This window comes from Neofelis nebulosa, chromosome 12, assembly GCF_028018385.1.
Source record: "Neofelis nebulosa isolate mNeoNeb1 chromosome 12, mNeoNeb1.pri, whole genome shotgun sequence".
In the NCBI taxonomy this organism is placed as follows: domain Eukaryota; kingdom Metazoa; phylum Chordata; class Mammalia; order Carnivora; family Felidae; genus Neofelis; species Neofelis nebulosa.
Genome location: NC_080793.1, coordinates 37,706,957 through 37,729,208, shown reverse-complemented (window position 1 = coordinate 37,729,208; position 22,252 = coordinate 37,706,957). Strand labels below are relative to the sequence as shown.

Here is a 22,252-nt window from a genome sequence, read left to right as displayed (position 1 = left end):
ATTAGTAATTCTTAAAGGTACTGTATTTGTTTGCTAGGGCTGCCATAACAAAGTACCACAGACTGGGTGGCTTAAACAACAGAAATATATTGTTGTATAGCTCTACATGCTAGAAGTCCAAGATCAAGGTGTCAGCAGGGTTAATTCCTTCTAAGGGCTATAAAAGGTAGGTATTCCTCTAACAAATTATCAAAACTTGATTGGGAGTAGGGGGGGTGGTTCTAAAGGAAGGTAGACTAGGGAGGATGAATATTTTGCAATAACTCAAATGAGAAGTAGTGAAGCCCAAACTAAAGGTTGTAGAGAAGGAGACAGAATTTATAGATAGGAAGGTAAAATAGATTAGACTTAGTGACATGTGATGGGAGCAAAGGGTTTCACAGGGGATTCTGTTACTGGATGGAAAGTTAGAATAGAGAGGTTTTAAGGTTTTGTGTGTGAGCAGGGAAGTCATCTCCATGTGTAGTTTGTTGGTATGGATGAGCTGCAGTATAGGGCTCCAATGCCAGCACCACCAACAGGCTTTCCCTCTGCATTCCTTGCTTTCTTGGTTAAGTCTCATTCTCTTGCCTCATCCAGTTGAATACTTTCTTTTCTCCCCACCATGCTTCCATTGTCAGAGATCCTTAAGAGATTTGTCTCTCTTAAGCCTTCTCTTCCCCTTTGAATGTTAGCTATCTTCCTATAACTCAGTGCTTCATACCAGATATTTTTGAATATACGGAGAACCCTATAGGAAAAACCCTCCTCTTTTAGGTCTCTTCATTGATTCTCAAGACACTTGAGATTCATATGCTAACTAGGAACATATTTTGAAAAGCTTCTGGAAACAGGGTCTTACACCAAGAGAATTCTCCAGATTTGGGTTTACTCTAGGTATATTTCAGAACAAAACACAAAGAACTGAAGGAGGTATTTGATAAATATTAAGCCAGTTAGAATATAGTCTCCTTATAGTACAAAGGTTTTCTTTCTTTCTTTCTTTCTTTCTTTCTTTCTTTCTTTCTTTCTTTCTTTCTTTCTTTCTTTCTTTCTTTCTTTATGTTTGCTTATTAGAGACAGAGAGAGAGAGGGAGTGCACACAAGTGGGAGGAGGGGCAGAGGGAGAGAGAGAATCCCAAACAGGCTCCATGCTGTCAGTGCAGAGCCTGACACACGACTCAATCCCACAAACTATGAGATCATGACCTCAGCAGAAATCAAGAGTTGGACACTTAACCAATTGAACCACCCTGGTGCCCTCAAAGGGTTCATTTCCCCATGAAATTTCAAATTTTGGATTCCCATTAGAGAATCCTCCACATGTGGCCCCTTGGCTTCCTTGGGGTAAAGAAATTGAGGCAGGGCCATTGTACTTTGTGGATTGGACTGGGACATATATAAGCAGATACTAGTTCAGGAGTAGCCTTAGTTCTAAATCTGGGAGCTATGACTTTTGAACAGGTTTATGTGAGAGGGCTGTAGACTACTACATAGTAGTCTACTACATAGACTACTTTGATTATGAGTATTGATTGATTGATTGATTGATTGAGAGAGAGAGAAAGCAAGCAGGGGAAGGGTGGAGAGAGAATCTTAAGCAGGCTCTGTGTTGTCCGTGCAGAGCCTGAAGTGGGGCTTGATCCCAGGAACCATGAGATGATGACCTGAGCTGAAATCAAGAGTTGGAAGCTTGACCGACTGAGCCACCCAGGTGCCCCTGATTATGAGTCTTTAATCATTAGTCCTTGAATGGAAATGGGGCCACAGCCTTTGTAGGTAAAGGCTAAAAACCTGTTTAGCCTAGCAGTACTGAGTTTATCCCTGTTCATGTTTAAGGTTTTGCTAATCAGGATGGTGCTTGACCTGATTGTAGGACTGAAATTTGTCAGCAATTTGTGACTCCTTAGGCCTGCCTTGCAGCTTGTCAGGTCTCATTTAGTCTGTGTAGCAGCTATGTCTTAGCACATCAGTAAAGTCAGCACATATCTGCCAGGCTCATAACTCTCCTTGGGTGGCATGTTCCTGAGGGAAGGAGGAGATTCACCTCCCATTGCCCATAATTCTCTGCTTCATGCAATCACTCAGTAGTTTATGGAGGGCATAATTGTACAGGGGTTAAAAAAAAGACTTTTCTCAGCCACCAGAACAAACCATTTTCCTCAGGAAACATATCCTACTTGTGTGACCCATGTCAGCCTCTCATGTTGCTTCTGGCTTTACTTGGTGATAGAGAAGGAAAGGAGTCACAGACTTACTCTGATGTAAGTTAGATTTTGGCTCCACCTATCCTTTGTATCCTCATATGTGATTGTCAGCATTGGGAGACGAGGTAGGTACCTGCTGGTCCTGACCCAGCCATTCTCTGGCAATGACACCTGAAAGGGCAGGCCAGGTTTGGAGCAGGCACATTCTTTGCTTTTGGACCAGTTGTATCTGGCCTGAGGGAGACTTAGACTGGTTTGTATGAGAGTGGAGAATTGTGGTTGGTGAGCCCCTCCTCCAGTATCCCTGTGACTCCACTCAGATGCTTTAACTGAGGATGAATTTTGTGTGCCAGGTGGTCTTCTGACTAACCCACCCATTTGGTTCCCCTTTAGAGCTCCTGTAGCTCTGAACCTTCCCACAACTCTGCGTGAGTGTCAGTGTCTCATGTTGAATTTCCATCTTGACTCATCTATCTCTAGGCGAAGATCCCTGCAAAGATTTAAATTGGGAACCAGACCTTGAGAATGTCTGTTCAGAGCATTTCACAGCTTCTGGATAAATGCCTTTTCCTTCTTAACCCAATCTGTTTCTCCAATTCTGCCCAGCTAGGTCTTGAAAAGCCCTGCTTTGAGGAAGCTTCCCAACTGAGGTGGGTGCTTGTGCTATTTCTTACCTCTGAAAAGCACCCCCATCCTTTTAGCCTGCCTAGGACTCCCAAGAGCCAGATCCACTGTAACAAAGGACTGCATCGTTGCTTACACGGCTCAGGAAACAGAAATTGTGTGTCTATCCTAAAAGGCTAGACCACAGAGGAGATCTCTCCTTTGGTCCTATGATGTCTGGCAGTCTGTGGGCCCTCTATGGGCCCTGTTGAATAGTAGAAGAGGGAGCCTGCTTTTTTACCCAGAATGTACATGGACAGCTATTTACCACTTACTCTCTGTGTTTTTGGTGAAACATGGGAAGTTGGAAAGATACAAAAGTAATTTATGGTCAAAGCCATATAAGCTGTCTTGTGAAGTTTGAAGACCATGAACTAGAGATTGCAAATTTGTTGTGCCTCATGTCATAAACACATCTTCTCCTGTCTGAGCCTTTATTTTTCTGGAAAACTCAAGCTGCTTAGAATATGGGCTGAATGTGTTTGACTAGGCAGATGGACAAGAGAGGGTCGCATTAGCCTCAGGTATAACATCTAGAAACCTCAGCCAGGTCTTGGAGCCACTGGTGGATGAGTCAGGAAGAAGTAGGTCTGTTAGGCAGTGTCCTAGCTCTGAAGATCATTTCTAGTCTTGAGAGTTTGAGTTTCTTAGAATAGGAATCCCAGCCCCAAACCTGATAATGACAGCCACTTCTCTGGGCTCTTTGAGTGGGAGGGAATTCTGATTTAATCAGTCTTCCCTATATTTCTTGTTTTAAACCCTTTACCTCTTCTGGCTGAAATATGGGAAGCTCCTCTAAATTGGCTGTGACTTCCACTGAAATTTGACACTTTTCAAATGATTTTTTTTTCTGTATTTAGATGTGGTTATAGTTGCACTGTCAGTCCTTATCTCTTCTGTCACCCAGCCAGCTCCCGACTGGGTTAGGAGGTATTTGCTCTGCTGTTAGTGTTGGCTGCATAATGAGGTGGATGGTTAAGAAATGGGTTGTTTAGCATCTTTTGGAATCTAAATTTTCTTCCTGGGTTGAGGGGGAAGCAATGTTACTGGAAGAAGGCAGTAGGGAGGCAAATGTTGGCTCTGGAATCAACACTTTCTCCTCAGGATCTTGGATAAGCCAAGGAAATCATTCCTCCTTTAAAAGCTTATGTTATCTACCATATAGGGCTGCCTGTTCCACAGTGACAGTTTTTAGGGTGGCCCCCATAGCCTGACTGCCTAATTCTTGGCTATCAGGGCCATGTTTTACTGTAGATTGTCATGAAGAATGTTGCAGGGCAGCAGAAGTAGCAAGATTTGAGAGCCTGGTTTGGACATGCTGACTGAATCAAACTTGTCCACCTTCTGTTGGCCTAAGGAAGAGAAGGGCTTTCTCTCATTAGATCAGGCTCAGAGGAGGTAGAATAGGAATGGCTTCACTGGATTGTTACTGGTAATTGGAGCCCTATATTGAGAAGAATTCTGAGATTCTTTGGACTCAAACAGTGTTTTTGCTGTCCTGTGGGTGCAGAGTAGAAAGGGGTATTATATATTTGATGTATTTGGCATTTTAAGCTCCAGGGCTTCAGGGGTCCCTGGCTTATGTTTGGCATTATGTTGCAATGAACAACTTGAGTGCTCTTTGAAGATAAGGACATTCAATTTCCTGATGAGTCCTAAGTAGAATTGTTGAGTTATTAGGAATTAGGGCCATGTGAGAGCCACCTGACTAGCAAGTCTCCATGGAGATGGGGCTGCCATTGGCAAAGAGGGGCTGGGAGATTTGGGATCATGAAACCGGAGCCTTGAATCGTAAACAGCTTTTGGTTAATGTGATTACACTTGAGGCTATCCTAATTCTGGATACCCAAACAATCTGTGGTCCAGACTTCTGCAATAGAGGGTTTATGTTAGCCCACCCAGCTTCCCTTACATCTCTCTAATCATTACATCTCTCTAATCATTGCCTTGGCACAGCCTAAGGGACTTCTTGTTTTCCAGTTGGTTCTTTTGCTGTGGCTGTTCAGGAAGAACTGGACTAGGTATCTACTCTGAGAACATAGTGCTATTTGATGCTAACTGCGCGTGGGCAATTCACCTGTTTTCCAGCTTCACCAAATGCAGATAGCAGATAATATAGATACAAAAACAAAAATGAAACAATCAACTAAAAAAAAAAAACCTAGCGTTTGTTTCAGTAGAAGGCATGATTGCCTTTGTATTGTGCTCTGGTAATTTCTTGCTGTGTTCTGTCTTCTCTCTGAGACTGGGAGCTCTTCAAACTATAGATTGCTGGTCTTAAGTCTCTTTATATCCTATAGCCCAGACTTGAGAGAGGTGGATAGGCAGGGGAGAAGAAGGGAGGGGGGGAGAAGAACAAGAGGAAGAAATGGGGGAGGGGAGAGAGTAAGATCTATATTTAGCAAGTGGGAGAGACACTCACCAAGGGTGTGTGAGTGAGCTTGCTGGCGAGGTTTGTGTGTGCGTGAGTGTTCTGGGAAAGGGGGTGTGTGCGCCAGGAACGTGTGAGGAGAGCTGGTGCCCTATGGGAGGTTGCAGGCAGGAAGCAGCTGGAGAGGAGGAGGAGCAGCAGCAGGAGCAGTAGCTGCCCTGCTTTCCGTCTCAGTCTCAAAGCCCGGAATCGATTGGGTTAGAATTCCACATCCAGTTGAAGTTTGGCTGCTATTGCCTTCAGCAGGCTGGTCATCAGAGTCCCCCTCAGCAGAGGTGTGGACCAGATTGGATTTATAGATTTGTAGCCAGCGAGACTCCTGCCCAGCCTTTCACTGAGGGGATTTCTCTGCTGGGCATTGTTCCTATCATCAACTTTGCACCATGGAGCCAGCCAGCTGGTGCAACTGAGAATAATAGCTCCCTGGCTCTGTTTGTCTGTTGGGCAAGAAGCCATGCTGTGGCTTAGAAAGTTCATCCTGTGGCTTCTCTGTCAAACCAGGGAGTGCTCCTGAATGGATTTCCTCTTAAAGACGGCACTTGTATTCTAAAACTTGAGAATTTGTGGTTTTAATGGTTTTTTTTTTCCCTTTTCATTTCTTTAACTCTTACTTTGGTTGCAGCAGCAAGGTAAGTGGTATCGAGTGTATGACTGACTGAATGACAAGCAGGGACAAAAGCAAAGCATTTGTGGGTGGAATACAGAGGAGCTACATTAATTACATAACTGCTGGAGCCAACTTGCTGGTGGGGGTCATTAGAATGAGTGAAAAATGGCATACTCAGCCCTGAGGGTAGAATCTTCACGTGCATGTGTTTATATGCTGATAATCTGACTATCTGTTCTTCCTTGGTACTCTTACACTCCTGTATGTATGTAAATAACTTAGCCAGCCCTCTGAATGTGTGCATACTTGTATACAAATAATCTGTTTCCACCTCTTGATATGTCCATGTTTATAAATAACCTGGTCATTCCTTCCTGTGTGTACATAATAGAAACTCATTCAACTCATTCATTCCTTTTAAATGCTTATACACAAGCCATATCTTCCTCCATGTGCCTATATCTGTATCTATATATAGATAGATAGATAGATAATCTCCTCTTTTATTTCGTGTGTGTGTGTGTGTGTGTGTGTGTGTGTGTGTGTGTGTGTGTGTTTACTCAGGCAACTTTCCTCTTCTGGTATATGCCTGTGTATATTAAGAAACCCTTCTATTTTTCCATTGTGTGAGTGTGTTTATACTGTTCTTCTGTCTGATGTATTAATTCTTCCCTCTCATGTGCATATGCCATATAGACAGAAAAGTCATCCTGAGTTTCCTCAATGTTGAGTGTGTATACACATGCATAATAATCTGTCCATTTTCATCATGCATGTATGGTAAAAATAGCACTAACTATAGAATGTAGACCCCTTTTTAAATCTTAGGTCTCCTCAGTGACCTTGGTCAAGTCATTTAGCCTCTCTGAGCTTCATTTTTCTCATTTATGAAATCAGAATGATCTTCCTTCCTGCCTCATAGGGTTCTGATGATAAAAGATGTCATGATAAAATAGGAATCATGTAAACTATAAGATTCTAAACAAATATAATTTTACTATTGTTACATTTCCCTCTAGTGTGAGTTGTATAGGATAGTCTATCTTTGACTCAGCAGCATTGAGATTATGCTCGTCTGTGAGAAGTCTCTAAGTCTTCCCTGTAAAGGGTAGCTTCTATTGAAGTAATTAGGTTTCACCTGTAGTTTTGCCCAAAGTATTGGAAAGAAGCTACATATTGCTACAGGGGATCTAGAAAGGGTCAGATTGAAAGAGAGAAAAGGTCTCATCCTCTGCAGTTTAGGGCCTTAATACTTTGTTCTTTGTAGCTTTGAGGATTGAACGTGTCATAAAATGGAAATGTGCTACCTCCAGCTAGGATCAAACTGAGCAGGTGAAAAGATGAATGAAAGAACAGAGCATTCTGCTGCCCCTGGGATGGCAGCCTGTAATGAACATCTGCTGCCAGGTTTTGAAGGCTCTCCAGAGTGTCCCCCATCCCAGCCTTCTAGACCTGTGTGTCCCATATGGTAGCCACTGGCTATATGTGGTAGTTGAGTACTTGTCTTGGCAGACAGGCTACTCTCAATTGAGATGTGCTGTAAATGTAAGATATGTAACAGAATACGAGGATTCAGCATGAAAGAAAGAATGCAAATATATGATGAATATTTTTTATATTGAATGCATGTTGAAATGATAGGATAATGAATTATATAAAATATATTAAAGTAAATTTTACTTTTTTTATTTTACTTTAATGTGGCTACTAGAAATTTTTAAATTACATATGTGGCTCACATTATATTTCTATTGGACACTGCTGCTCTAGACCTATCATTAGCACAAGGATCAGGGCACCTCTTCCAGCTGGAAGAACAAATGGAAGCCTCATGATAGCAACTATGGGAATGACAAGGAACCATGGCACAGCCTCTTCCTACTAGTCTCATATCCTAGAGAGATACAGACTAATTACCAGCCTCTAGCAGAGGCTGGGGCTGCCACTACCCTCTTTATTTGTCTTGAATGAGACTCCAGAAAAATTTAAGTATATTTAGGGAGAAGTTCCCAACTTAGTTTTTACAATAAAAAAGGGTGATAAGCCATCAGTCTAAAAATAAACCTAGAACTGGAAGGCAGCATATTGTGAGGGAAACAAAAGTGGACTAGAAATTAGGAGACTTGTATTCTAATGCAGCTCTGCCATCACTCATTTATCCTTTCTGTGGCACTGACTTCCCACTGTGTCAGGTCATATGCTTGGGATAGTAGTGCCCTGTGCCAGGCATTGGGAGATCAAAAACAAAGCACAGCTTCCATTGTAATGGAATTCACATCCACTGTGAGTCCTCAAGCAAGAACCTCCCATTCAGGGGGCTGCCAAAGTAAAACAGATGAACAAAAGCAAGGGTATCATTTTGGGTGAAGTGTTTAAACTTGGGTAATAGAACTTTTGAGAACCTAGAATAGCTGTCCTCCCTAAAAGACTTTCACATTTAAAATTTAGGAAAACACTGTGATAGCTAAACAAAACTACTCCATAGGCTAGATCACAATGTAGTATGAGATTCCAGGCCTAGTACTGTATAAGAGTCTCTTTCAAATCTAAACTTCTCTGATTTGGTGTTCTGATTCCTTTTATTCAATGGCAAGATTTAATTTGTTTTGAGCACCCTATTTGCCAGGCACTGTTCTAGGTGCTGTGAGCAAAACAGTTCTATAGCAGTGAGCCAAACAGTCTCTACTCACATTCCAGAATAAAGAGGTAGGGGAAAGAGACACATAATAAACAAGCAAACAAATATATGATGTATCAGGTAGGTAGTAATAAGTTCTCTGAAGAAACTACAGCAGAGTAAGGAGATAGAGAATGTGGGGTTTTTTGTGGGGAGGGGGTAGTTTTTAGAGGCTAGACATACCTGCTCACATGCCTTCTTCAGTCAATTCATGAGAACCTTGAAGTAGTATGGAAAAAAGTATGATGATGCTTAAGAAAAAAACGTTGTGACGTTTTTTAAAGGCTGTAAGGCAGACTACATTGGGGTATTGCAGTAAGGGAGAGAGATTGAGCCCAACTCTGAATACAAGGAAGACTGAGAATTTATAGCTAAGGAACAGGGTGAGGGTCAGTGAATGGAAAATTACTAAGAGGAAACATCAAGGATAAGGGGAAGTCTGGCTAAACTGACTTGACAGGAGTTTTGCTGGAGGCACACCAAGGTGGTGGTTAAGGAATTTGGTCAGATATCAAAGGTGAAGAATTTTCACTAAACTGACCCAGCAGGATTCTTGCTAAAAGTGGACCGAACAAACAGAGCTGAAGGTCAGGGGCCTTGTCAGAAAGAGGACTCAGAGCAACCTGACTCAGGTTTGATCAAAGGAGAGAGTCTTTGTCATGAGTATCTGATTCTGGGTGCATATGTATTTGCTTTATGGTTGGTTATATTCCTTGGTATAGTAAACGCTGGTACTGCTGAAAGGGAGCGCAGGGCAGGGCAAGAATACCCAGCTCTCATGACTGGCGTTCATTCTTCATTTTGAGGTCTTGATATTCCAACCCTTTGAAGGCTGCATCCTCCCTTATGGTACTGTATGTTACCAGAGGTTCTGTCTCCTCTCTTGTATACAATGTTTGAGGTTTTCTTTCTTTTACCGTGTCCAGCTTCTGGCCTATAAATGGAGTTCCTCCTAATGCTGATGAGGAAGGATGGCCTGTCCTAGGAACTATAGTACCTAAGGACCTTGTGATGCATTTAATCTAGGGCATTCTTTATTCCCTTTGGCTAATCTCACTTTTCATACTATGCGACCCTGATTACTTTCTCTGACAGGAATCTTTGTAAGCATTGGTGCTTTCCCAAAGATTAACATCCTAAAAGTACCCAAATCTGTTGTAGCCCTAGAAATCCATTCCTCCCACCATATTAGCCATGCAACATAATTGGTAAATGGCCCAGGAATGATCTGACCTCTATAGAAGGGAGGTGGGAGGTGCTGTCAGAGTTCTTAGCTCTCTGCCTTCTGGGCTTGTTTCACACAAAGTGAGAGGCTGCTTGATACATATACAGAGTTCTGGCCTGTTCTCAGATGTCCCCAGCTGTTTCCTCCCAGCCAAGATTTGGGTCAGAAGCAATTTTACAAGGAATACTCGCATTCCTAATCACATTTATTGGGTAAGGTAGAGAAAGACACAAAAGAATCAGCCATTTCAGAAAACTGAGTTGTTTTTTTTTCTTCTTGACTTTTTTTGGTACGTTGGTGCTGATGCGATTTAAGGGTTTATTCCCTGCCATAGTTTTCAGCTCTCTTGTTGAAGCTTACTACTTTTGATTTATTTATTTTATTTTGATGTGTTCCCTTTTCAAACGGAGATATCGCTTGAAAGGGTTTCCTTATTTTTCCTAGGTTTAGTCATTCCTTAGAAAGATAGCAGAAAGGAGAAAGGTGTGGTTACTTTTTAGAGTGTGTGTATGAAGTTTGAAAAGTTGACGAGAGTAGATAGGCTAATAGGACAGGGCAGAATGACGGCTCTGGGTATCTTGAAGGAGTCCAGAGGGTCAAGTTGAGCTGGGTGGACCCCAATGCCTCTTTATCCCATTCTGGCTCAAATATTACTTCTCTATGGCTTTCCCTGTCCTGATTTTGCTGGGCCTCTCACTGCCCCTCCATTCCCCCATCATTGGAATTAATGTCTATTATCTATTGTTTATTACAACTTGCATTATAACATGTTTTGCTTTGTTTTGTGATGGTGAATATGCCTATTTCCTTCTCCAAACCTTAATATATTAGAAAGCAGGGACCATGTGTCTTACATTCCTGGCACATAGCTTGGTGCCTGACAGGTCAATTGAATTGATTTAGAGGTCAAACTGTCCTCATTCTTTGGCCCTTGTTATTTTATTCCTGTAGACAGTAGTAGCAAAGAGAGGCTGGGGGAGTAGGTGGACTTGACTTGGGCCTCTTGGCCCTAAGGGTTGCCCTTTCAGCCTATTCTGGCTTCTGGTATCCTATTGGGTTCTGGGCAAAGTAACTGGTTGATTCTCTGGGCATTACATTGAACTCTGTCCTCTGCTTCAAAACCTAAATATCTGGATGACTGAGTGGGTTTGGTGCCTTTGGGGAACCCATATCCCCAGAAGGTGATTCTTAAGTTCATCCAGGGTAGTGATTACCAATTCATAAGAAGGTTTGGGGAGAGTTTGTTTAATATGGAAGCAAGCATCTTTCTTTGAGGCTGGAAGAAGTTGCTATGGCAGCTCTAGTTGGAAATTTCCTATTTTTTAGTAACGTAGGAAACCAGGCAGCTTTGCCTTCAGTCCTTCAGGAGGCTGTAGGGAAAGACCCTGAACACAGTGACTATGCCATTTGCCCCTTGTATGACTTGCCAGACAGTGTTGTGGGCACTGCACTCTTGGAGGGGACAGCTGGCAAGACTGTCTAGGAAGTTAAACCAAGCCTATCTGGAGTATTGATCTGAAAAACAAATAGGCCTGAAGTTAACCTGGCCTGCATTGAAGCAATAGCGGGAGAATCAGTTTCATTTTTGTTCCTGAAAAGCTGCTTTCTGGACCTAAATGGGGCTGGTCTTGGAAGACCTGGCAATGGGTTCTGGGCCTCACCAGCCTTTGAACAGAAAAACTTGCCTCCTATAGGTATCTGTCCCTTCTGCATGCTTTCAGACTGCCTGAGGGTACATGGCAAGCCCCTTGTCACCTGAGCAAAATACTGGGAACTGAATGTTTTGCTTCCTTTTTTAATCTTAAGGAAAAAGAAAAAAAACTTCTAGAAGAAAATAGGATTAACAAAGAATGACACATGTCAGTGGTATGATTGCAGGCAGTGCTACAGACCATTAAAAGAGACTAGGAAAGATAGGAGTTTGGGGCTAGGATAGAAGTCATGGTTTACTCAAATCATACCTTTTATGGGTGGTGGCATGCTTTGTAACATTCCTGTGACTATTTTCCCTACTGTACAGGTGAGGAAACTAAGGAACAGAGAAGTCAGGTGTTTAATCCAAGATCATTGGTGAAGCAAGACCTGACTTAAGTCTTTTGATTTTCAATCTAGTAGAACTCGCTCATGGCTTCATGTGGTCTGGTCATACACAGAACTTTCATCTTGGTTCAGTAAGCAGTCTTTCTCTTTGAGACAAACTTGAAAGGCTGATTACCAGTTCCAGTCCTTATTGGGCCAGGGACCTTGTTCAAAGCTAAGATACCAAGACCAAAGCAGAGGCACCTAGACCTTGCACAGTTGGGGGGAGTAAAAGAGGGTAGCTTTGGAAATACAGATGTGCACTTGTGGAAGGAGAGAAGGAATAATTTGATGAGTCAGTCTTAGAATTGGTACCTGTGCTGTTTAGACAGCTAGGCACTAATCCTAAGACCCAGCAGTTCTGGTTGTGCATATAGAACATCTCCTCTTTATCCCTCTCCCTCCCCCTGTCACAGAGTACAGTGAGTTGGCCTGATTAGGGATATAGCTGATCCTGGCCCTTTGAGACATAGGAGTAAATCAACAGTGCTTAAAAGGCATTAATGTGGCCTCTGCAGTGCCTCACAGAATGGGTAGCATCCTTAGGTGAGGAATTCCTAGATGTAGCAGAATTTTTAGGTGAGCTACAGGGAAGAAGGGAAGACATGAAGTGGGAATTAATCTAGTTTCTGACTTTTGGTTCTTGGCCTAGTTATTTCCAGTAAAAGGGGTCAGTTTGATCTTTATCCCAAGTCTTGTGACTCATGCTTCTGATTCTTCCTAGTCTAGGAAAGCACAGTGCTTTTAACTTTTAAGCCCACAAACTATAGATGGTGACCTTTCCTTAAAATGAATTCCTGTGGGAGCTGTCAGCTTGTGTTCTTCACAGGCAATTTTCCCCTTTTGGGGTTAACTTGAGTACTGGGAAAAAGAAAGGGAGGCAGGAGTTGAGACAATTTAGAAATACAGATCAAATCTAGAAAATGGGGAAATCATCTCCGACTGAAGAACATGAAGGATTACATGTCTCCCAACAACCAGTCTTACCCCTCCCAGGGTAACCTAGCAGAGGCAGAAAGTATTGGCAGTCCCATGCATTCCTGGGCTCTTAGCTTTTCTCTTTGTACTTTATACTCTGCTCCTTCCCTACACTTTGCATGTTTCTAGTAAAAAGGAAATGGATAACCACCCCATATAAGGTAATAGTCATCTTTACCTCTGTGGTAGTCCCTGGTAGCTTAGGGTATTAGGGGCAAGTCTGGTGGCAAGCTGTCTTCACCTTTTTGGAGAACAGCAAAGGACCTTGGAGCCCTCTGATATAACCAACTTCCTTCCTGTCCTATGCATTGTTTTCTCTAGGCCAGAGGGCTAGAGCAATCCTCTGTTACTCTGGAAAATCACTTAACCTGGTGCTCTGAAAGAGGCATTAGACGAGATGCACTGTGGAAGAGGAAAGCCAAACCTGTGTGTTGATTAGGCTGCACCAAGCCCTTGGGGACTATTAAACGGAGTTCAGGACTCCAGGCTGTTCCTGAGCCTCCTTCATTCCCTGCTGTGTGTCCACCACATGTGTGTCTTTGGCCACATGCCCCTCCAGATCCAAACATGCTTAATGTACCTGAGTCTGGACAATGACTATGCTTACATAATACCACCTTACTCTAGAATTAAGTTTAGAAAACTTTTTTTCTCCAAGTTTGAAATACTTACCATGGTCTTTTCTCCAAGTGAAGGGTTGCTCCCACTGAGCAAAGGGAAAACACTTTGTGCTATAAGCACAGGCAGGAACCAACATCTGAGTTGCTGAGTTTTCACCAGAACAACCAACTGGGAAAATAAACATTGCATGTCTTGTCTTTGTCTTTCACTGTGTATGTAATTTGAGCTTTGGTAGTTAAACATCTATTTGTTCATTCCTGAACCCGACTCTATTGTTGAATTGTAAAGGTTCAGTCACTCACTGACCTTACCCACCTACTTCCCAGGAGTTTGTCTTAATCTTGATGTTTTTGGGTATTTGCCCAGAACACAATGACTTGATACATCATTTCTCTGATGGGAAGCCAAGGAAAGAGAAGTGACTGCCTATAGCCTTTAAGGCCAGCATTGGGAGATAGGTCAGGGTTGACTTCTACAGTCTTAGAAGGTAATATTCTTATTCCTGCTTGACAGTTTGATTCAGATTAAAATTATTCTGCTGCTTTCTGACCTGAGTGCATTATTTTCCTTTTTCACTAGCTACAGGATAAGAGTCAAGCCAGGATCCAGGGACATGTGCCGGGTTTGGAGACTACACATGGGATCATTCCAGGCAGCACTGTGGGCTAAGCCCAAAACATCAGCCAGCCTTAATTGCTAGAAATAGACTGAAAAGACTAGGGCAGGTTATTGCCTTCCAGGACAATCTCTGGTAAGCATTCTGACCAGAAATAAACGGAAGAAGCAGAGAATCCCTCAGACCCTGAGGGAAAAAATGAAACGATTGTTGCAAGAGTCAGAGGAGGAAATCATGGTCACCTTGGGACCCTCCTCCAGGCTGTCCCCAGATAAGGCTAAGTCAGAGACTATGTGTGGCATCAAGAGCAAGTCCTCAGGCCCTGCTGAATCCTTACCAGAGGACAGCTCCCTGCTCCCTCACTGTGGGTCCACAGCCTCAGCCATTAGTGGGGATAGAGATGGAGGCCTGGCCCAGCATTGCAGCTTTGAGCAGCAGACCAGCAGTCAGCTTCCTCTGGGCTCCACTGCCTGTGCTTCAGGGTCGGGCTCTCAGGACCTCTCATCTGTCAGCATTAGCACAAGCTGTCAAGAGCCCTCAGAAAGGAATCAAGCCAAGTCCCTTTTGTCCAGAGGCCCTCACCAAGGCTGCAGCTGTGAACAGCGAGAGCCTTTGGGGGATATAGTAGACTATATAATCAGAGAGCTACAAGGCATCAGCCGTCTCCAAACTGAAATTGCTGAACTGCAGCAGCACTTGAGCCAAGTCCGGGGTTCAGTGGATGAAGTGTCTAGCTGTGTAGACTCAGTTCTGAGTGAGATAGAAGGCTTGCAGGTGGGCAGCAGCTCTCTGCCTAAGGTATGTGTGGGGGAAAAGGCCCAGGAACCCCATGTGGACAGACCCAGTGAAGAAGCCATTCTGTATCTGTATGGACTTCCAGAGCAAGATGGGGAAAATACCATGGAACTGGTGCACAGCTTCCTGGCCATGCACCTCTGTGTTAATGGCATGCAGTGCAACAGGTACATCAAAGAGGCTTACAGGGCAGGCAAAGCCCCAGCCCCCAGGCCTACTGTTGTGAAACTTGCCCATCTAGAGCACAGAGACTTCATCTTGCAGAAATCCATCCTTTTGCAGAGTGTAGGGGTCCGGATTGCCACCAAAGAAGAACCAAGCTGGCCACAGTGCTATAAGAATCCCCCAAAGGAGTCTCTGTCATTTTTGCAGCAACTTCAGGATCATAATTCAAATTCTTTAAACCAGCATGAATCACTTCTTCAGATGGAAACAGGGGACACAGGACCCATAACAGGAGCATCTCAAATGAGGGCTCAAAATCAATGCAGAGAACCTCAAACCCCTGAGCAGCAAGGCCTTTCCTTCCCACCCGAGAATAATTTCATAAAGTCAAGTGATGTGTCTAAGCCAGGAGATGAAGTAAAAGGAACATTAGGAACCTCCCAAGTTATCATTGACAGTTGTGGTGGTGAGCTGACAGGGAAAGAGACTACTCTGTCCACCTTCCATCAATTTGAGGAACCTTCCCTAGTGTTAATCTCAAAAGAGGGTTCTGGGACATCCCAGGTTTTCAAACAGTCCAGCGAAGGATTTGAAGTATGTAGTGTAGGAAAAAGAGAAAACCACTGCAGCAATAAAAGCGAGGCTGGCAGCTGTCTGTCACTGTCTGGGTTGCTGAAGACAGAAGACGAGCTCCTGGCCTGTGAAGCTGGGCTTGATATTCTAAGCTCAAAGCAGCTTGAGGACCTTTTGACAGACAAGTCCAGAAGGTTTGCAACTCTGAGCCGTGATCGCATGATGGAGGAACTTATAGGGCCTGAGACTTTCAGTGACATGGTTCATATTGACTTGAATGAGGAGGAGGAACATGCTACTCAGGTCCTTAAAGATGTCTTTGAAAAGTCCTCCTGTGGTCTGGTTGGCTCGCAGGAGGATGAAGATCTAGAAATTAAGTTTTACAAAAGCAAACTGGGCCGAGCAATTCATCACTTTCGTTCAGCTCTGCAGGGTGTGTTTCAGAAGCTTGAGAATAGTGGGTCCATCAGTCCTGAGGACCTGGAAAGCAATGAAAGTGGTTCTCAGTCAGAGAACAGTGATAGACTTCTTGGGACATTGAGTTCAGAGGGTGCTCAGGATTTCTCTGTGGAGAGCCCTGGGAGTCAGGAGAGTGAGAGCTTGCTCAGTGTGGTCTCTGGTGGAGTGGGCATCTCTTCACAGAGAGACCAAACCTTTCAGGATCCCAGCAACTTCTCTCTGGCTTCTAACTCCTCGCCTATTGCATATGCGTTGTCAGGTTTTGCTCTGGCTCCATGTCTGGGAAATGAAACTTGTTCCAGGCCTGAATCTCCCAAGCAGGGCAGACTAAGCCTAGAGCAAGTGTGTGCAGAGACCATCTACCTCAACAAGTGCATCAACAACTTTAAAAATGTTCTGAGAGAGAAAAGACTGAGACAGAAAAAACTTTTGCACGAGCTAGTACAGAAGGCAAACCATCTCTCAGTAGAAGACATACAGTCAGGTATTCCAAATCAATGTTTAATGGGGTCACAGCTGGCTGGGTATGGTCTCCATCAGACAAGTGTGAGACCCAGCTTGGTGGTGAGTTTCACAAGGTGATGGGGGAGGCCCACAGCTTAAATCCGTCTAAATTACTCGAATACAGATTTTTAAACTAATCCTGTGGGAACTGGAGTGAAAGAGGGTTCTAAAGCAACAGGAAAGGGGTTCCTATCTCAAACAGAACTTCCAATCTTTTGGGGGTGGGTGTGGCTTTAGAAGCTACCTTTTTAAAAGAGGGAGGAACATGTGGGCAGAAGTAGTTTACAGCTGCAGGACTTTTAGGATATTCCAGTGTGAAGTTGGTGTGTAGGAGGCAGGAATGGGCATGTTGCTCACAGGCACTAGAGGGGCTGATGCAATCCTATATTGCATTTTAAAATTATTCTTTTCATGGGTTTCTTGCTGAGATAAGATTGCTAGTTCCCCAGGAGTTGATGGGCCATTGTAGGAATATCCCTTATCCTGAACTTTCTTCTTCCCAGTACTGGACTTCACACAGAACTTTATTTTCGACTTGAAGCTGTCCAGTGCTTTCCCTGCCCAAGAGCCATCTGCCTTTCACAGGTCATATTCCTTTTCTTCCATCTCCAGCTAAAGGCTTCTCACCTAAATTGGAGAATGGAATGGTTTTGAATCAAGAAATGAGAGAACTTTTTTTTTTTCTAGGCAGCATGGAGATAATGTAGTTTTAAAATTATTTCTCCCAATCAAAATTAAATTTATCCAAAGAGCATATGCTGTATTCATCCAGTTTTGAATGTAAATGGGGTTGTCCTCTTATGCATATAACCTGATTAATGTTCTTAAGGGAGAATTAAAATTATGAAACATATTGTGTTGACAAAGGTGTGAGGGAACAGGCACTCATACATTGCTGGTGGGATGGGAGTGTAAATTGGTATAACCTCTAAGGAAGACATTTGGCAAAATGTATCAGAATTCTACATACCCTTTGAGCCCCAGAATCACTTCCAGGAATATATCTGGCAGGTTTATTTTCACATGTGGAAAGGACATGTGTTCTATTTTTGAAGCATTGTTTTTAGTAGCAAAGAGTGAAAACAATGTTTGTTAAGAAAGACTGGCTAAATAACTTACTGGCACCCCCTAACAATGGGATACAGTACCATATAGCTATAAAAAGAATAAGGTAGCTCTTTACTGAAATGGAGATATCTCCAAGACATATTGCCATATGAAAAAAACAAGGTGCAGAACAGTATGTATAAGATGCCCCACATTTGTAGAAAAAAGAGAGGGAAAGAATATACAGACCCATAGTGTCTGTGTCTGTTTGTGTAGGATATCTAACAAAGATACATAGGAGACTGATACCTAATTGCCCCTAGGGAAAAGTACTAGGTGAAAAACTAATGGGATGAAAAATAAATTTTTTTCCCACTGTATATCTTTTTATGCTTTTTAGAATCTGAATAATGAATGTAATACCATCATAAAATTAAAAAAATCACATGCTCCTTTCAAATATCCCTAGATCTACTCCTTATAGCTTATCCAAAAAGTCTAGGGGCACCTGGGTGGCTCATTTGGTTATTTGTCCGACTCAATCTCAGCCCAGGTTTTGATCTCAGGGTTGTGAGTTCAAGTCCTGCACTGGGCTCTTCACTGGATGTGAAGCCTACTTAGGAAGGAAGGAAGGAAGGAAGGAAGGAAGGAAGGAAGGAAGGAAGGAAGGAAGGAAGGAAGGACGGACGGACAAGTCAGTCTAAATTCCTTCACTTGGCATTCAGGACCATTACAGTTGGTCTCTAGTTTGCATTTGCAGGCTTATCTCTTTGTCCCACTATATTCCACCCAAAAGGAAACCCTGCTGTCTCACAAATTCACCTTGTACTTTCTGTTCTCAGCATATTCGCATATAGATGCTTCCTTCTAGTCTAAGGTGCTGTGTTCATCAAATCAGCCTAGCAAAATTTAGTCCTTCATTGTATAGCCAAAAAAATATCACCTCTTCCAGAAAGCTTTCTATAATTCCTCAGCTGTAAGGGATTTCTTTCTCCACTTAACTTTGCAGCCCTTTTTCCTTCTCACTGGGCATTTAGAAATTTTTACATTACAGCAACAATAGAAACAACAAATATCAAAGCAGTACTTCCTTACCAGCTCCTTTAACCTTGGCGGTTGGTTGGTCGGTGGTCGATGTTAGCATGAACACCCAACACACTTGGGCTGACTTTTCAGCTTGCAAATTTCCCTTCTGAGTTGATACCCTGGTGGGTAATGCAGGATCTTGTGGTAGCTGTGGTAAGCAGGTGGTGGCAGCAGCAGTGATAATGAGACAAGGTAGGTTTTCTGAAGCACCAGTAAGAAAGCAAGCCAAAGTTCTGGGTCGTAGCCAAGATCAAGTCTGGCCTGTGGGCTCCAGGGGGGGCGGTGGAGGGTGCTGGGTCTAGGCCTGACTCCAGCAACATTCCATAGCGCAGGAAGAATGGAGCAAGGTGAGCACAAAGAACAGCCTTTCACCCACACACTTTTGTTACAGAGTCCAGAACAGTAGCCACCCTAAGCTGGTAAACTGATTCAATATTAGTAACAGTGGCTACTACCACAATGGAACATTTAAGATTTCCCTTTCTTCACTGCTCTGCTTGGAACATTTTAGGGCCTAAGGTTACTAGTAGCTTACCACTGAGTTCTTATTTTTCATCCCTTATCTTCTCTTTTGGAGACTACATAGGCACTGTTTTAAGTACTGTCACATGCATTATATAAAAATTCGATTCTTTTATTTCTACTATTGTACCAAAATAGCTTTTGTCAAGGCCATCAGATGACCACCATATTGCCAAACTCCTGGTTCATTTTTAGTCCTCCTCTTAATCAGTCAATCAGCAACCTGACGTAATTGATTATGTCTGTCTTTTCATTCTAATAGCTTTATTGAGTTATAATTTACATGCCATAAAGTTCACCCTTAAAAAGTGCACAACTACTGTTTTTTGTTTTTTGTTTTTTTAGTATGTTCACCAAATTATGCAGCCATCAACTCCAGAACATTTCTATCACCCCAAAAAGAAACTCCTTTCCTATTAGTGGTCACTTTTCAATCTCCTTTGCTTCCAGCCTCTAGCAACCACTAATTGACTTTTTGTTTCTGTGGATTTGCCTATTCTGGACATTGCATATAAATGGATTCATATAACATGTGGCCTTCTGTGACTGGTTTCTTCCACTTAGCATATTTTCAAGATTCAACCATGTTGTAACATGTATCGATACTGTGGTTGGAATAATATTCTGTTATATGGATATACTATATTTTGTTTACTTTCATCATTTGATGGGCATTTGGTTTGTTCTTTACTACTTTTTGGCTATTACAAATAATGTTGCTGTGAACATTTGTGTACAAGTTTTTGTGCAGACATCTTTTCATTCTCTTGGGTATATATTAGAAGTGGAATTGCTGGGTTATATGATAACTCTTGAGTTTAACATTTTCTCAGAAATTGCCAGACTATTTTCCAGCGTGGTTGCACCATTTTACATTCCCACCAGCAAGGCATGAGAGTTCTAATTTCTCCACATCCTCGCCAACACTTATTAATGTTTGTGTTTTTTTATTTTACCCATCCTACTGGACGTGAGTGGTATCTTACTGTGGTTTGATTTGCATTTCCCTAGTGGCTAATGATGTTAAGCATCTTTTCATGTGCATATTGACCATTTTTATATTTTTTTTGAGAAATGTCTATTCAAATTGAGTTGTCTTTTTGTTGTTGAGTTGTAAGACAACTTTATATATTCTGGAACATGACCCTTATCACATATGTGATTTGTGAGTATTTTCCCACAATCTTTGTCTTTTCACTTTCTTGATGGAGTTTTTGAAGCATACATGTTTTATTTAACTTTTTTTTTTTTTTTTAAACCAGAACATGCACAAGTGGGGGAGAAGGGCAGAGGGAGAGAGAGACTGAGAATCTTAAGCAGGCTCCATGAGGAACATGGAGCTTCAATGCGGGGTTTGATCATGACCTGAGCTAAAGTCAAGAGTCGGATGCTCAACCGAGCCACCCAGGCACCCCTAAATTTTTTTATTGTGGTAAAATATACATGATATAAAATTTATCATTTTAAACATTTTAAGTTTATTCATGTTGTTGTGCAACCATCACCATCATCCATTATCCAGAACTTTTTCATCTTCCCCAGCTGAAGCTCTGTACCTATTAAACTAACTCCCTATTCTCCTCTCCCACAAATCATTGGCAACCACATCTACTTTCTGTCTCTCTAAATTTGACTACTCTATGTACCTCATATAAGTAGAATCACACAATATTGGTCATTTTGTGGCTGGCCTATTTTACTTGGCATAATGTTCTCTCAAGGTTCATCCATGTTGTAGCATGTGTCCTTTCTTTTTAAGGCTGAATGGTATTCCGTTGTATGTGTATATATACCACATTTTGTTTATCCATTCATTTGTAGATAGACACTTGGGTTTCTTCCACCCTTTGGCTATTGTGAATAATGCTGCCGTGAACATGGGTGTATAAATATCAGTTTTGAATCCTCACTTTCATTTCCTTTGGGTACATAACGAGAAGTGGAATTGCCATATTGTTTTCTACAGTGGCTGCACCATTTTGCATTCCTACCAACAGTGCACAAAGGTTGTAATTTCTCTACATCCTTGCCAACAGTTGTTACTTCTTTCTCTCTTTCTCTCTCTCTCTCTTTTGTGATAGCCATTATAATGGGTATGAAATAGAGTGCAAAAGTTTTAAATTTTGATGGAATTCAATATATATTTTTCTTGTGTGGATTGTGTTTTTGATTTCCTAGTTAAGAAACCATTGTCTAATCCAAGGTTGCAGAGAAGTAACCTTGTTTTTTTCTTTTTTAAAAAAACATATTTTTTAATGTTTATTTTTGAGAGAGAGAAAGACAGAGTGTGAGTGGGGAGGGGCAGAGTGGGAAACACAGAATCCAAAGCAGGCACCAGGCTCTGAGCTGTCAGCATAGAGCCTGATGTGGGGCTTGAATTCATGAACTGCAAGATCGTGTGACCTGAGCCGAAGTTGGACACTTAACCCACTGAGCCACCCAGGCACCCGTCCTATGTTTTTTTCTAAATGTTGTTTAGTTTTAGCTCTTTTAGGTCGATGATCCATTTTGAAATAATTTTTGTGTGGTGTTTGGGAGATAGGGATCCAACTTGATTCATATGCATATGGATATTCAAACACCATTTGTTGAAAAAAACTCTCTCCATTGAATGGTCTTAGCACGCTTGACAAAAATCAACTGACTGTAAATTTTAGAGTTTATTTCTGGATCCTCAATTCTATTCCATTGATCTTTTAGTCTGTCCTTATGCCTCAGGTGCTTCTTTTTGAAAAACTTTCTTCACTTTGTTTCCAGACCACCTCTCTGTATTGGTTCTTCCCCAGTTCTATATTGACCATTCCTTCTTCACCATCTTTGTTGGTCCCTCTTCATTTTCCCAATCTTGTAGCATCCCAGGATTCAATCCTGATTTCTTGTTATTCATACTCATGGTCTAGATAATCTCTTTCAATATCATGAGTTTTATAAGTATTCCCAGATTTATATCTCTGGCCCAGACATCTTCCATGAACACCCGACTCTACATCTACTTAACATTACTATTTGGAAGTAAAT

At 42.2% G+C, this 22,252-nt stretch overlaps 1 protein-coding gene across 9 annotated transcripts in view; it reads left to right on the top strand.

Annotated features, from left to right (window-relative positions):
* The window catches only part of UNC13B (unc-13 homolog B), a 237,437-nt gene that overhangs the window by 170,019 nt on the left and 45,166 nt on the right, over nt 1-22,252 (top strand). The window contains exons 1-3 of one of the 9 annotated variants that reach the window (XM_058694993.1): nt 5,387-5,909; nt 13,834-13,954; nt 14,047-16,559. The exons of the other annotated variants lie outside the window; for them this stretch is intronic. Of the exons in view, the coding sequence (XP_058550976.1) occupies nt 14,282-16,559 (2,278 nt within the window). The 5' untranslated portion in view covers nt 5,387-5,909; nt 13,834-13,954; nt 14,047-14,281. Of the gene's footprint in view, nt 1-5,386; nt 5,910-13,833; nt 13,955-14,046; nt 16,560-22,252 lie in introns of those variants that run through there. 9 annotated transcript variants of the gene reach the window in all.